Here is a 14,629-nt window from a genome sequence, read left to right as displayed (position 1 = left end):
TTTTACACACATGTTGAGTGTTCTAACAGATACAACTATATCTCAACCCCCAAATATTCTTATTAAAAATATACAAAGAAATAACATTCAGTGGATTTACCATGATCAAACTTACATATGCAACTCAGAAGACACGTGTAAGTTTACTGGTTTGTTTAGATAGCAATCAGAATGCATTACACACATTGTAAACCCTGCGTTCCAGTTTACAATAGAATTCCAATGCATAAAAAGTTTCACTACAATCAATTATTTCTTATCAAAACACCCTAGATGACTTTACATCTCAACAACTGAATTATGCAAAACCTATGACAGCTTGGTGAAAACCCCCTTTAACCTGTACTGAATTTAAGACATCATTGCCTTGATTGTTTCAGTGGTTAAAGATGATTATTTCTAATAACTGTTCTGCTGCTGTAGTCGAGTGAGTGGTGTGAATACATTACTGTCATGTTCCACAGTGTATTTCACTCATTCAGTGACAGTATATACGCTTTCTGTGCAGACTCGTCTAGTCAAACACCCGAACACCATGTCCCTCGATGATGGTTTTATATTTGTATTTATGAATAAAAAATGCCCCTTTATTTCACGGCATAATTAACATACATACATTAATATGTAATGAATATGAAGGGAGCGAAAGTGGCGTGGTGGTGACAAGAGCTCAAAGTGGTGCAGTGAGAGCTTCTGGAAGTGCTTATGAGTGATTGGGATTCCTCACATACTCCCACATGCTACTGACCGCTGCCGCATGAGCTCTGTAGTTCCACTCCAGCGCTGCTGAGCAGGTGGCACAGCTGGACACAAAGCTGGACATATTGAGATAAAGGCAAACAGAACAAGCCATAAAACGGAATGTGTTAATATAATGTTTAGGATCTGCTCATTTAATCACTGGTTTGCTGAAGGAAATAAACTTGTGGAATAAAATGGAATATTGTGTAAAACCGAGCTCCTACAACATTACCAGCTGTTGTTCCTAATAAATAGTGGGTGAAGAGAAAGGTGAACATGGTCAATTCAACACAGTTGGCCACAGATCACAGAACCAGAGCAATTAGTTGCTGAGATAAACTCAATTCGATTGGACACAATATCACAGTACTAGCACTGAATTATGACTGACCTCTAGACTGGGCACAACAGGCCGCGAGGACTTGGAGTGCAGGTCGAACCGGTCAGTATAGAGATGCCTGCCCAGGTCACTGTAACACTGTTGTAGACATTCTATAGAGCGTCCGGGATTGGTTGTATTAAAGCATAACCATGTCAAAGAAACTCAATCATCTATGGGTGGCTGCTGTAATAATTAAACTCAACCCAAAGTTGTAATGATAGCATTTTCATCTGTCCTGGAAACAAACAAGGTTTTTCTCATGACCATAATAGTATGCTAATGTTCTCTAATTGTTTAAATTGTAACAAATGCAACAGTCTGGAGCACCACCAAGGCATAAATAATTATATATTATATTAATATATGAATTATATATGAATTAATTCTATTATTATATAATTATATATACACGCAAAAGCATAGGGACACCTGCTGATTTATTGATTGTAAATGAAGGGTATTAAAATAGTTGATCCTGCTTTTGTTGGAGTAACTGTCTATACTGAAAGGCTTCCTACTACATTTCGGAGCATTGCTGTGAGAATCTTGATTGCCTTCAGTGTCAAGAGCATTTAATGAGGTCGGGATGTTGGATGATCACCAGCCCACCTCATCCCGAACTCATCCCAAAGGTATTATTGAGAGTACCATCAATCTAGAAAACACAGTTCCACTGTGGGGGACTTTATACCCCTCTAGCCCATGTCTGGCATTAGGCATGGTGCCAATCTTCTCCAAAGAGTCCTTTTCTATTGCCACACATACACAAAAAAAACAATTTCACATAAGAAGAAGCAATACTTTTGTCCATATTGTGTGTGTGTGTGTGTGTGTGTGTTAAATACATACATACATCCACACACACACACATATATATATATATATATATATATATATATACACAGCTGTACATTAATTTGCTATGTTTCTCCAGATGGGCCTTGCATGGCATTTGCTAAATGGGGGGAAAGAGAGAATGATGTTAAAACCCTTAAGAAATGCAAAATACATCGTATACAATTCCACCACAGTGTAAGATGACCTCATGTAATCAGTATGCCTTCAGCACTGAAGCATTCTGAAGCTGGATGAATAGATGTGAATGAATAATTTGAAGCTCACTGAAAAGATCACACTTTCTGCTTTTCACCTACACCAGCTTTAAAAATGCATCATGTTCTACTTTATCGGACTATGAAAATGATTTATTATGGCTTGCGGAGCCATTGTCAGCTTGAAAAGCAATGTGAAAGGTAGGCGTATAGCAATATGATATGCTACCCGGTAAACAATGCAATAAACTATAAAGTGATGCTCATCTTCTAGTGCTGAGAGTGCTCAGGAACACCAGACTAAGCCTCCACTTAGAAAACAACACAATTCCTGACCGGATGTCACTCTGCCTCGCCTCCTGCAACTCTTCAAGAAAATATAGCCTTCCGTAATTGGAGTGTAGTCACATGATAGCCCCTATCCCAAACTTAAAGCTGTGAAAGGAAAAGAGAGTGCGTGGTGGGATCAGTGTTGATGTGGAAAGATAAATGAGAGCAGCTTTCTCTTGGCATGCAGGACTTTTCCTTCAGTGTTCTCCCCGCATGGGAGGCCATCTTAATCCCACTCTTTTTCTTTTTTGCTGTGTTAATTGGGGCATGCTTAGAAGCACAGAGTGGGCAGGAGATGGGAGAGGGCCCCAGCACGAGAAACACATGCCAGAGTGCTTCTGTTTGACTGCACCTCTGTAAAGGAGAGAGAGAGAGAGAGAGAGGCAATGGAAAAGAGAAGGAGAGGGGGAGAAGAGAGCAAACAAAGAGGACAGGAGAGCTGATATTGTAATGAAAAAGCAGTGAAGCAAGAAGTCAGGCTTTGGGGGACATTGTTGGTGCACAGTGTAACAAAACCTACATGCTTGTCCACCAACACTATCACTACAGCTCCTATTAAAAGACCTTTGAAAGGCCTTGGAAAAGCCTGCGCTGGACTGAGCGCATGTGAGCAAACACCATTTTTTGTAACAAAGAAGGAAAATCAAATCATTTCAGTTCCCGAAAACCAAACATCTGCTGATGTGCAGCAGCTATAAAAGCCCATCTCCCTCTCGCATTTCCATGCCAACTGTCACTATATGTCATGTCTTATTAATGGGTGGCACTGTCCGTTTTAATTAGCAATTTCAGGTCAGCTCTGATGCCTTCCTCCTTCAGGCAGGAGCAGAGAGCAGGGACGTGTGAATGAGACGCCTTTTGTGTTATTTGGTCAAAAATAGGCCATTACAGCCATAATCATAATGGTGACAGTCCTAGTGTAATGCATGTTCCGCATAGACCATCCATCTTAAGGCGAGCAGGCCAGAAGCCGAGAGCGAGCAGGCAGAGGAGAGATAGAAGACAAAAGCTGAAGCCTGTCTGAAAAAATAAAGCACCGCGTTACGCAGTGCAGTGTAATTAGAATGAAAGCTGGGGCCATCATTCTCCAGGAATCTCAGGCAACGACAGACGAGAACCCCCCCATATCAAGAAGCCCATTAATTATGTTAATCACCTCCACGCATGATAAGAAACATCCAATTTAAGAAAACCAATGTAAGAGGACAGTCCTAGGAAGATAGACAATTTGTTCATTTCTAAACCAATAATACTTCTCAGCTGTGGTCTCGCTCATTATTGTCATAATGAAATTAATGACACAAATGTGGCATGTCAAAGAGATATGCTCTGTAAAGGTAAATAAATGGAAATATACTGGAGTGCACACTGGAAACCTCTGGAAATGCTATACATACGCTCACATACAGCGTACAATTTACAATCCTAGATCGGCTGCTGCAGTAAAACAGGCACCATACGATCAAATTGTCGCTGTCTGAAATATAAATCTCCCTTTTCCCTCCTTACAGAGACCAAAGAATGTCAAACTGTATTTTTTGGCATAGTTTAAAACAGAGAGTTCGGTACATGGACACTGTTCTGCCCCCTTAAAAGAAATTTGCATAACAGGGCTGGAAACAGACAAATTCCTAAACCCCAAGACAATTTTTTATTATATTAGACTTCCAAAATTTACATACTCCCAGTCCACCAGCAAAAGACTTAGTCAAAGCTGGCAAAATGGTAAAAATGACGGTGACTTTGAAAGAACACAGCACATTAGCAGCAGACTCTGTTAGATGGGAAAAGAGGTTGCTACAGGATCCAGGCCTCACGACCGTTGCTTTTCCTGTGCCAGTGTCCCCAAAAGTGGAGCTCAAATCTGGCATGTAACAAAGCGGAGACAGGAGAGAGCACACAATGTTCAGCCCAAGGCTATAAGCTAAAAACACCAGCTTTTACTACCATCTTTCCTCTCAGATGTCTTCTCCTGGACTACCTAAGCTGACTTCCAAACAGGAGGTAAACACACATCAGAAGGGAAAGTACCAACTTAAAAAAAAACAAAAAAAAAACGGTAAGACTTGAGAAAGTCAAACTCATTGAAGCAAATGGGGTCAAGGCTGTAAAGCTAACCTGGATGCAATCTCTTCAGCTCTCTAACAGCACATACAGCCACACTATGTGGTAATAGGGAAATCAACATGTTTCATTCTAAGGCAAAATAACAGGGTTGTCCCCAACCAAAGTCACATACTTACTATTTCTACCTCAATGAACAACTTCAAATACCCAATAAATACATTCTTTGGTACCTTTGGGCGAAGCAAAGAAACCAGTCCAGAATGACCTCCATTTAAAAAGTAAAGGCTTTTCCTCTTTAAAGTCATTTTGAAGATATAGCTTTAGACCCACATTTGGAAAAATATCAGTGCTGCAGAAAGTTAGCTATTTGTCCCACGGGAAGCTGCTTGGTTGTTGGCTTGCACGACGTGTAAAATAGAACTGCCGGCGTATAGAAGTGGGCAGCAGCATTTCTCCTATTGTTCTTATTGCAGTGCAGATGCAGTGTGTGGATCCTCCTCCATTCTGCCCCTCTCCCAGCCAGGAACTATTGTATTCCTCTCCAATAAATTAGGCTTTGTTGCATATGCACATCTCGTCTCTCTTGTCCAGACCTAAGGGGTTGCGACAGTCTCCTGAGCGCTGGGAAACCGGGCGGGGGGGGGGCGAATAAAAATGTCACTGAGGATTCCTGCATTCTTAGACATCTGTGGAGGCGAGAGAGAAAAAGAGAAAGAGAGGAGGAGAGATAAAGAGAGAGAGAGAGAGAGAGTGTAAAGGAGGCTGAATACATTTCTTAACTTATGGGTGTTTATCAAGGGCCTGAAAGGTCTGAAAAAAAAACAACAACAAAAAAACGTTTCATAATAACGTGGCATTAGAAATCCTGAGGGTGTGCGTGTATGAGTGCATGTTTGAGCCAGTCTGAGCCAGAGTTTGACCTGACTGCTATGTGTATGCTGATGATTCACTCTGAGTGCAGATAAGAGTGCATGTCCCTCACAGAAAACACACACAGACACCATGACCACTTTGAATCTCCATTGTCCTCGGGATAAAACTTCCCATGTCTCTTCTTGCTTTTAAGCCTGCTGGCCTCTTTTCAACAGACATGCTTATTCTTTAAGTAACTCCTCAAGTAAGACCTTAAGTAAGTCCTGTTATCACCCCATACTATAGAGTGCCCTGTGCACTTCACGCAAACCTTTAATCACATGCATTCGTTGATCAGAACAATTAAGTCTTTCTGCTCTTTGTTTAACTGGCTTAAATGCAACCTTTGATCCTGTTAACCAGCTCTGAAAGGTGCAGCTCTAGCTTTCAGCGGAAAAGGCAGAGCAGATCAAATCAGACGGAACATCCGTGCCATAGACATATCAGTCTGTTTTTCGGTGAACCTGCTGACCTGCACACAGTCTTGTGGACTTTGGAGCAGAGGAGCGACTGGACTATAATGACAGGTAGTGGCTGCCTTCCATCACATCCTGCCCTCAAGGCCTCAACCGAGCAGCTGACCGATGACTGCAAAAAACAAAATGAATCCTGAATCCTGAAGTCAATTAGGGGAAATCCAAGGATTTGTAAAAGGTATTTCTGCATAATTCTTATAGCATGCTGCAAAATAAATAACAATAATTTAAAAAAGGATTAGTAACAAGACGTCCAAAGCGATTAATGCAATTAATACCTGTTACAGTTACATCAAACATCAAAATGAACCAAATATTTTAGGAATTGTCTGTCTTATGATGCTTTTGATACAAAGTTAAAAAAGGAATACAGTGAATTTACTGCTATTTCACTATTCTGGATTTTGCATGGAAAATAAAATGGTTATATTTACTTTGTAGACAACAGGAACCCTGCTTCCTCACCAACAATATGAGTCAGAGAATGCACCATTTCACAGCAAAACATTGAGAATTGTGAATTATGTAGATATTTGGAAATGTTCTGAAATGATGTAACTCTCTTTTAGTGTCAGTTTTAGATTTGCTGGATAAATCTTCAAGAATGTGAAATTCACTTAAACTGCGAAGCCTTAAGGAAGAAAGGTGTGTAAAGAGGATGATTTTAAAGGGCTGCTGTAGGTTCATGTGAGAGCTTGCAATGCTTGCAATGCTTCAGAGGCTGGAAAGGTTTATGGTAGTAAATGTCGGTGAAAGTTGCTCTTACCTTTCTGCAAAATCATTCTCACAGTCGGCGGAGAACCGTCCTGCTGTCCGGAGCAGCTCCAACAACACCTTGCGCACCTCAGAGACACTTTCACGAAACCACAGCCCCCTCTAGCGGCCGTAATCCGACATTACACAACCAACCACCAAACAAGACAAATACGAGCGCATTAAGGACGTGAATTGGTGTCAAACGTAGTCCAACTATAGCAAGTTAATTTAATAAAACATTTAACAGGCTTCACTAAAAAAAAGTCTTAGATTTGCCAGCTGTGCTACAAACCTCCCAATTCACAAGGCGTCACGATTTCTGGAAGACGAGGCTGTAAGAGTACCCAGTAGTACACAGCAACACGGCCTGTCGACAGAGAACTCTTTAAGATGGAGGCAATAAAGGAGAAACACGCTGTCCTTCAGCAGTGAACACAACGAGGTTCACTTCACTGCTAATCTGCTGACCACTGTGGCTCTCGGCTCTAATAAAGAAATATTGAAATAGCGTAGACTACTTACAGCATCCACAGACCCACAGCAGATTCGAGATTCAGCAGCCAGCCTCAGACACACTGGAGCTGAAGTGGAACAGGTAGACTGACACTTCCAGGCTGCATCACTGACAGTGAATGATGTAAATGCCTCTAAGGGTAATTAATCTGGCCTCAATCTGCTGTCCTAATTCATATTGCTGCAATTCATCACTCACTGGTTTCACACATGGAAATTTACCAGCACTTTGGCTTCTTTATGACTTATCAACTGGATATAAAGGACATACAGTACACATTTCATCAGGCTTGATGAAAAATATTAAGTAATCAATGTGAAAAGTGTCAATGGATGGTATTCACAAAGCATCTCAAGAACATCTCAGATGTTCTAAACTTCTCATAGACTAATCTCCATATGCGGACTAATTGGAGATGCTTCCCATTAAACCAACAAGTTTCAGTGTTTTTGCACAACTTCTCTAACAAGGAGCTTAACGGCAAAATGAGTCGACGAATACATTTCCTGTATACAGAATACAGTCCTCCTCATCGTGCTGTTCACATTTTGACATCATGAGACCAAGACAACACCAAACATCTGATCAACAGTACCTTGTTATTGCGAGACTTCAAACAGGATGTCCTCAGACGGAAGTGGCCACTGAGCTGTCACAGTGTCATCAGCAGGTTGCAACAGAGATACACTGATGGCCGCTTCATGGTGAACAGTGCCCTGCGGAACCGGATGATGAATGCCACACAACTCCAGGCACCTAGGTGTCATGTCAGACCATTCAAAACCATTTACATCAGCCTGGTCTGCGTGCTGTATAACATGCAAGAGTACCTGACCACACCACCAGGCACAGGCGTCATTGTCTTGCATGGGCCAGGGAGCATTTCCACTGGACGAGGGTAGAGAGTGGGGCTCGGTGTTGTTCAGTCGATTAACACCGAGCAGAAATAATGACTGCCGACGATGTTGGAGACATCAAGGAGAGCGTTATGCATCAGCCTCTGCTGTCACCAGATGAGCCTTTGGTGGTGGTGTTACAGTGTGGACAGGTGTGTCTAGTCAATACAGAACTGCCCTGCACTTTGTGAATGGTACAGCGACAAGCCCATACTAGTTGAATAACATCATTAATCCAGTCATTGTGCCTCTGCATGAACAACACGGGCCTAATTTCATCTTCATGGATGACACCGCTCCAGCTCATCGATGGTGCATCATTAGGGAACGGCTGCTGGAGACTAGGATACCGCAAATGTAGTGGCCTGCACTTTCTCCAGATCTGAATCCCATCAGCTGAAATGTCATGTAAAGGCTCGTTACTCTGTACCCAAGAATCTCAAAGACCTGATGGCCGCCCTTCAAGAAGAGTGGGGTGCCATGTCTTTGCAGACAATAAGTCGACTTGTGAACAGCATGAGACGTCATTGTCAAGCTGTGATTGATGCTTACTGGCACATTATTAAGACATTGGCATTTTTGGTGGGGTATACCCACCACTGTTGTTGAAAGCTTTACTTTCCCGATATTAAATTACTGTAGCGCAAACTTTTTACACTTTCCAAAACTTTCCACCAAAAGCCAAATATCCCCAATTTTTGTGAGTGGTGCATAGTTTCTAATCTTGTATGTATAACTTTGACCTCATTTTGATTTGTAAAAATATGAAGCTTGCTTGATAAAAGCTGTAAACCCATTCTGGCTCATCACTGAAAGCCCAATAAGGCCATGAAATTCATGTCAGTGATGAGTGTATGTAAACTCCCAACCACAACTGTAAAAAATAATAAAAAACACAAAACTGAAGAGCAGCCCAAGTTTTACTTTTACAAAATGACTTTTATTAATGCATAATCAATAATCAGCACTTTAATTGACCTTGATTTGTGTAACACTGGACAAAAAAAAAAAAGTTAGTAAAGATATTGACATTTTTTCCCAAAAATATTAACTACAAAAGCTATGTGACCTGCAAAAAAGCACAAAATGGGTCTTTAAAAACACAAGAGTCACAAAAAGCACACACAAAGGCAAACCCTTGGATTTCCAACAGGAAAAAGCAAGAAACAAAATCATTGTCAGGGATCACACAGTATGATCCCACTCTCCCAGCCACAGGTCCAGAACATCTCATCTCAAGTGCTCATCTGAAAGCTTTATTTTTCATTCTTAAATGAATAAAAAGACAACTCTGTGATGCATAATACGTGCCCTGATTCAGCTGCAGTACTGAACATGACTTGACATTCATTATCATTAATTCTACATCTTCAGCTTTCTAAGGAACCTCTTCATTTACACATTATGAGATGACCAATGTCTAATATGAAAATTAGAAAAGGCAGATTCTACAGGAAAACATTAGAAAGCTAACCACCAAGCAATTGCACAAGCAAAAATGTTCTTACAAAAACGGGTCTCTACCCCATGACTTATCTTCTTATTCTCCAAACACTTTGGGAAGATCTGTGTGCTTTAACTCTACAATGTAAACACACATTTTTTAGAAAACAAATTACACTTGCATTGTTTTGTGTTTCATTCTCTATTATTGGCTCACAGATATGCAGAACATTGGCTCAGAGTGGGATATAAACATATTGGGAATGAAGAACAAGGTGCAAAATTCCATGAACACAAACGTTTAAAAGCAAGAAAAATGGCTTTACAGCTCCCTTCCTGTAGCACTAGTCTTTGGGAAAATGTGACACTGACTACCCAAGAGTTAAAAGGTTTGTGCACGACAACATTAGTAATCCAGACGGTGTCCACTACATCACAACCCCATACCATTGGTGTTGCTCCACTGACCCATACAAAGCCGTAACCCTGTTGACATGGATCCAAGAGCTAACAGTCATAAACACCTCGGATGTTTAGATGGAGAATCTCGCCAACTGTCCCAATAACAAGCAAAGTCCACCCCTACAGTAGTCCAACCCCCTCCCACTTGTTATAAATTAGGCATACAAACCCTTAACAAACTCTGGATCAACCAAAGTGGAAAACAGTGACAGGTGTCAAATGAGCATACTCACTAAACATAACAAAAACATCAGCCCTTTGTTAATTCAGCATAGCTAAAAACAACAGATGATCTTCCTGCAGTAGGCGCTCTTCCATAGTGTCATTTAATCTCTAACAGAGCATGGCTGAAAACACCTCAGCATCAGTAAGCCATGCTTACTTTAGGAAATTTCTTCAGCCTCAACCAGGCACGTCTGGTCGGCGGAGGGCGCTTTGAAAGGAGGATGGTACTCAAAGGATGGGAGCAAGAAAGAACCGGAGTTGCTCCTTTGTTGGAGAAACCAGACGAATGCAGATATCCCCAGAATCAGAATCACGCTCAGAATGACCAGAGCTGAGAGGACAGGACTGCCATCTGGGTAGAAAACAATCCACTGTCATTATTTTTGATGTTATTTATACTTCCTTTAAGTACAAAACATGAATACGTCTGTAGCCACATAAATTGAACACAGGCTTTGTCCGTATCCATATCTGCATTTAACATCTATCATAAATGAACCTTTACATGTAGCATAAGAAACTACAGTGTCTAGAAAGTATTTACCTCCTTAGAGTTATTAAGTTTTTTAAATTGATGTAAATAAATAAAAAAAAGAATTGACTGTAATTTCATTTAGAAAATCAATTAAAGCAGAAAACATTACGGAAAGAAATACTTAACAGTGTGCGTCTTTACTTACTTACAGTGTAAGTCTTTACTTACTTTTCTTCACAGGCGCAGCTTCTATAAAAACAAATGGAAGTAAGTCAATAATTTGAGTCAATAATTTTTTTCCTCCAACATAGAAAAACACTACATAGCACTTCACGCTGCATTCTGCATAAATGACCCATTTATGATCTATGGGACTACTAATATAAAGGATGCGTACTGTTGTACCTACAATTCCAACTAGGACTGCCAACTGACAAAGTTAACTACAGAGTGAGTACAGAGATAAATAACTGATCAGCAGTGATTGATTAGTCTACTCATGCTTTAGTGGAGCCCAGGAACACTGAGATAAATTACTGATCAGCACAGTGACTTATCAGTCTACTCAAATACAGCCTTTTCAAAATGTGATTTGGACTGAATAGATTTTTTTAGCATTCTGAATATTTATTTCGAATACTTTTATTCTGTAACATCCTGATATTGGTTTGAAATACTGACATTCTGTTAACCCCTATTTTGTTACCATATTTGGTAAATGTATAATTTATTTTGCCTTATAATGTTATAATCAGAGTTTTCTCTTATTTATTAGCCTTTAACATGTCAAACTATTACAAACTGACAAAGGAAATGAGCAGAAAAGCTATGTTTGGCCAAATTTTGACAGGCAGAAAAAAATTTGGCATTGTCTGTAGTAATCAATTTGTATTGTAAACGTAGCTTACTCTGGGGTGTTTCACACACTACTCCATTCTCTTGCTGTTCAGTGCAGCTGACGCTCTCCCACATCCCAGAGGCAACGTGCAGTGTCACACACGTGTCAACTGGGGGCACTTCCAAATCTTCCATGCCCCCCTCCTCCCAGTTTTTAAAGGTCAAAGGAGATTCATCTTTCCATTTAAACTGATTATCTAACATAGAGAGAGAGAGAGAGAGAGAGAGAGAGAGAGAGGCAACAGACGTAGAGTGAGAAATCAATAAGGTGAAGGTGATGAGCTGCAAAAAGAATCACTCTTGGCTTCAGTTCTCCTGTTCTCTATACACATTATAAAAAAAATAATAATAATAATAAAAAAAAATATATATATAGCAAAATAAGTACTTTGTAAAGCGTAGTGGCAAGTTATTAACATTTTAATATATATATGTGTAGCACACCCAGACTGGGAATTGAACCCTGGTCTCCCACATGGTGTAATAGCTCACTGGCAGCTAGTGGTTTTATCTGTTGCGCCACACCAACCACGGTCTAATTATATTATATATATATATATATATATATATATATATATATATATATATATATATATACATATATATATATATATATATATATATATATATATATATATATATATATATATATATATATATATATACACATACATATATACACACACATATATATATACATACACACACACACACACACACACACATATATATATATATATATATATATATATATATATATATATATATATATATATATATATATATATATATATATATATATACACATATATAGTATTACAGATTTTTTTTTTTTTTTTACATAAAAACATAAGAGACTTAATACCTTCATAGCATTCAAACAGTAACCATGCTGTGCCTGAGAGTTATACACATAAACACTGTCTGGTTACGAATTACATATCTAAATCTTTTCTTTTGTCTGCACTTATAGACAACTCTCTTAAAAGCACAGGATGTCCTGATCTGAAATTCCCCTTTAGACAGCACAGCTGGAGATGTTGCAGGAGGTTAGGAATTCTTTACTTAGTGCTATTTTGTGTCATTATCATATTTGCTGATGTTTCAAATGCTGAAATCAAAGCAATTTATGTAGATGTGTTTACTCCAAACTCACATTCATATTAATCTACCACTCCATGAAATATGATCTCAGCAGACACTATTAAACATTAAGATCTGTAACTGCCTGGAGAGCAACTCTGACAGGCTGCTTCTGAGGAGGTTAAACTCACTCTGCTACATTCCAGCTGCATATGAAAGGAGAAAAGACTGGACCCAGTCCCATAATCCACTTATAGTTACACTGGTATTTTAAACTGTATGGTTAAACACACAGATTTACTCTTAGGAAGGCTGACATTTCCTTTTTCATTTCTATTATTTAGAACAAGTGCTAGTGTGAGTAGTGCGGGATTCTTCAGGTTCTGTTTTTTTTTTCAGGTTCATACCAAGTTTAGAAAAAGCACACAAACCATTTAAATCCACACACTAAATACAACAGTACAAAAATCAGACATTACCATCAATGCTATAGTACATTCCAAGCCAGACATTGACGCTGCCTTTCCACACATTTGGGCTGTAATCGACAATGAATTTGTTTTCTTCAGCACTGTGCACTGTTAGGAGGCCTAGTGGAGAAAATAGCAAAACCAGTGTTAGGAGTTCAGTTTCCGGCCCACTTAAAGACAATATACAGTTAAAAAAAACATGAGGACTAGAAGACTAAAGAACCAAGGACTGGTACCAAAGTCTTTGCACATGTCTTTTGCTTTTTCAATGGTGTAACGTTTGGGGATGTCCTCTTCTCCATGGACGAAGCAGTAGCAGTTGTTGCCAAACGCCACCCATGTACGTCCATCAGCGGGGCAATCTGTGGGCGATATTTGTTATGGTTAGTGGACAAACTGTAAAACGTGATTGAGGTGGGTAGTCATGAACTGTAGGAATAGGAAAGACATGTTTGTATATAGCATATTTTATATACTGTACAAAGTCAATTCCTGTGCTTTAAGTGAATAAAAGCTAAACAGAAGCATTTCACATTAAGGCTCATTTATACTTCCATTACAAACAAAAAAAGTAATTAATACGTCCATTTCAAACATTGTGACCATCACTGTCCACATACTTCTATGCCCACTTTAGGTTGGCATGGACATAAACCAATGCACCCACTAGAGTCAAAACTGACAAGTAGTTTATTTATTTTAAATATAATCCTAATCCATAGTTATTCTGCTTTTCATAACAATTGAAAAACATTACACTTTTGATAATCATCACTGTGGCCTGTGCAAAAGTATGTAATTATATAAACTGCTTTACAAATTGCACAAACACAATCTTTATTGGACAGTCGCAAGATTTTCCTGCAATCCTCATCACAACATTTTGAGGTATGCTACAGAATATCTAGAGAACTCTGATAAAATTGGGAAACAAGTTCTATGGACTGAGGAAGTCAAAATATCACTCACAATCAGCAAAGGTACACTGGAGGGGAATATAAAAATAGGAAGTGGATCTCATAAAAAGAACACCTTGCCAACTGTGAAATGTGGGAGTGCATCCATCACGCTCTGGGGTTGTATTGTTGCCAGTGGCATCAGCAATAAGCAAACATCAAACCATCTACAGAGAGTAGATGTAACTGTACAATAGGATTTGCTAAAAATATTGCGTTAAATGGGCTGATTCTAATAAAATAACTCAAAGGCACTGGATGTAAAGATCTTTCATCAGTGTGTCATCAATGCTCAGAAAACCTCTCTACATCTGCCTGCATTTACATTGCAGAGAAATCGAACACTATCAAACACTGGTCTAAATATCTTTTTAATGCCAAATTAAAAGCAATTACATACCCAAACAATTCTGATATTATTGTGCAGCCATATCTCACATCCTAGCTATCTGAACCTGTTACAGTTACAGAGGACTATTGACAAACAGCTTG

The 14,629-nt window shown here is 39.3% G+C and overlaps 1 protein-coding gene and 1 long non-coding RNA gene across 2 annotated transcripts in view; both read right to left on the bottom strand.

The window, feature by feature from the left end:
• Positions 1–4,128: 4,128 nt before the first annotated feature.
• On the bottom strand, positions 4,129–7,143 carry LOC140560597 (uncharacterized). The gene is made up of 4 exons (XR_011979983.1): positions 7,009–7,143; positions 6,727–6,836; positions 5,957–6,072; positions 4,129–5,258 (listed from the first exon to the last, which is right to left on the bottom strand). It is a non-coding gene; the product is annotated as an uncharacterized lncRNA (long non-coding RNA).
• A 1,901-nt stretch (positions 7,144–9,044) lies between these two features.
• The window catches only part of cd302 (CD302 molecule), a 6,497-nt gene continuing 912 nt past the window's right edge, over positions 9,045–14,629 (bottom strand). Inside the window, exons 2-6 of the mRNA XM_072685732.1 lie at positions 13,418–13,543; positions 13,191–13,301; positions 11,640–11,825; positions 10,960–10,980; positions 9,045–10,608 (exon numbers count right to left, since the gene is read on the bottom strand). Of these exons, the coding sequence (XP_072541833.1) occupies positions 10,415–10,608; positions 10,960–10,980; positions 11,640–11,825; positions 13,191–13,301; positions 13,418–13,543 (638 nt within the window). The 3' untranslated portion in view covers positions 9,045–10,414. The remainder of the gene's footprint in view (positions 10,609–10,959; positions 10,981–11,639; positions 11,826–13,190; positions 13,302–13,417; positions 13,544–14,629) is intronic.

The sequence above is a fragment of the Salminus brasiliensis genome, chromosome 8, assembly GCF_030463535.1.
Source record: "Salminus brasiliensis chromosome 8, fSalBra1.hap2, whole genome shotgun sequence".
Taxonomy (NCBI): Eukaryota; Metazoa; Chordata; class Actinopteri; order Characiformes; family Bryconidae; genus Salminus; species Salminus brasiliensis.
This window is presented reverse-complemented; position numbering and strand designations above follow the sequence as displayed.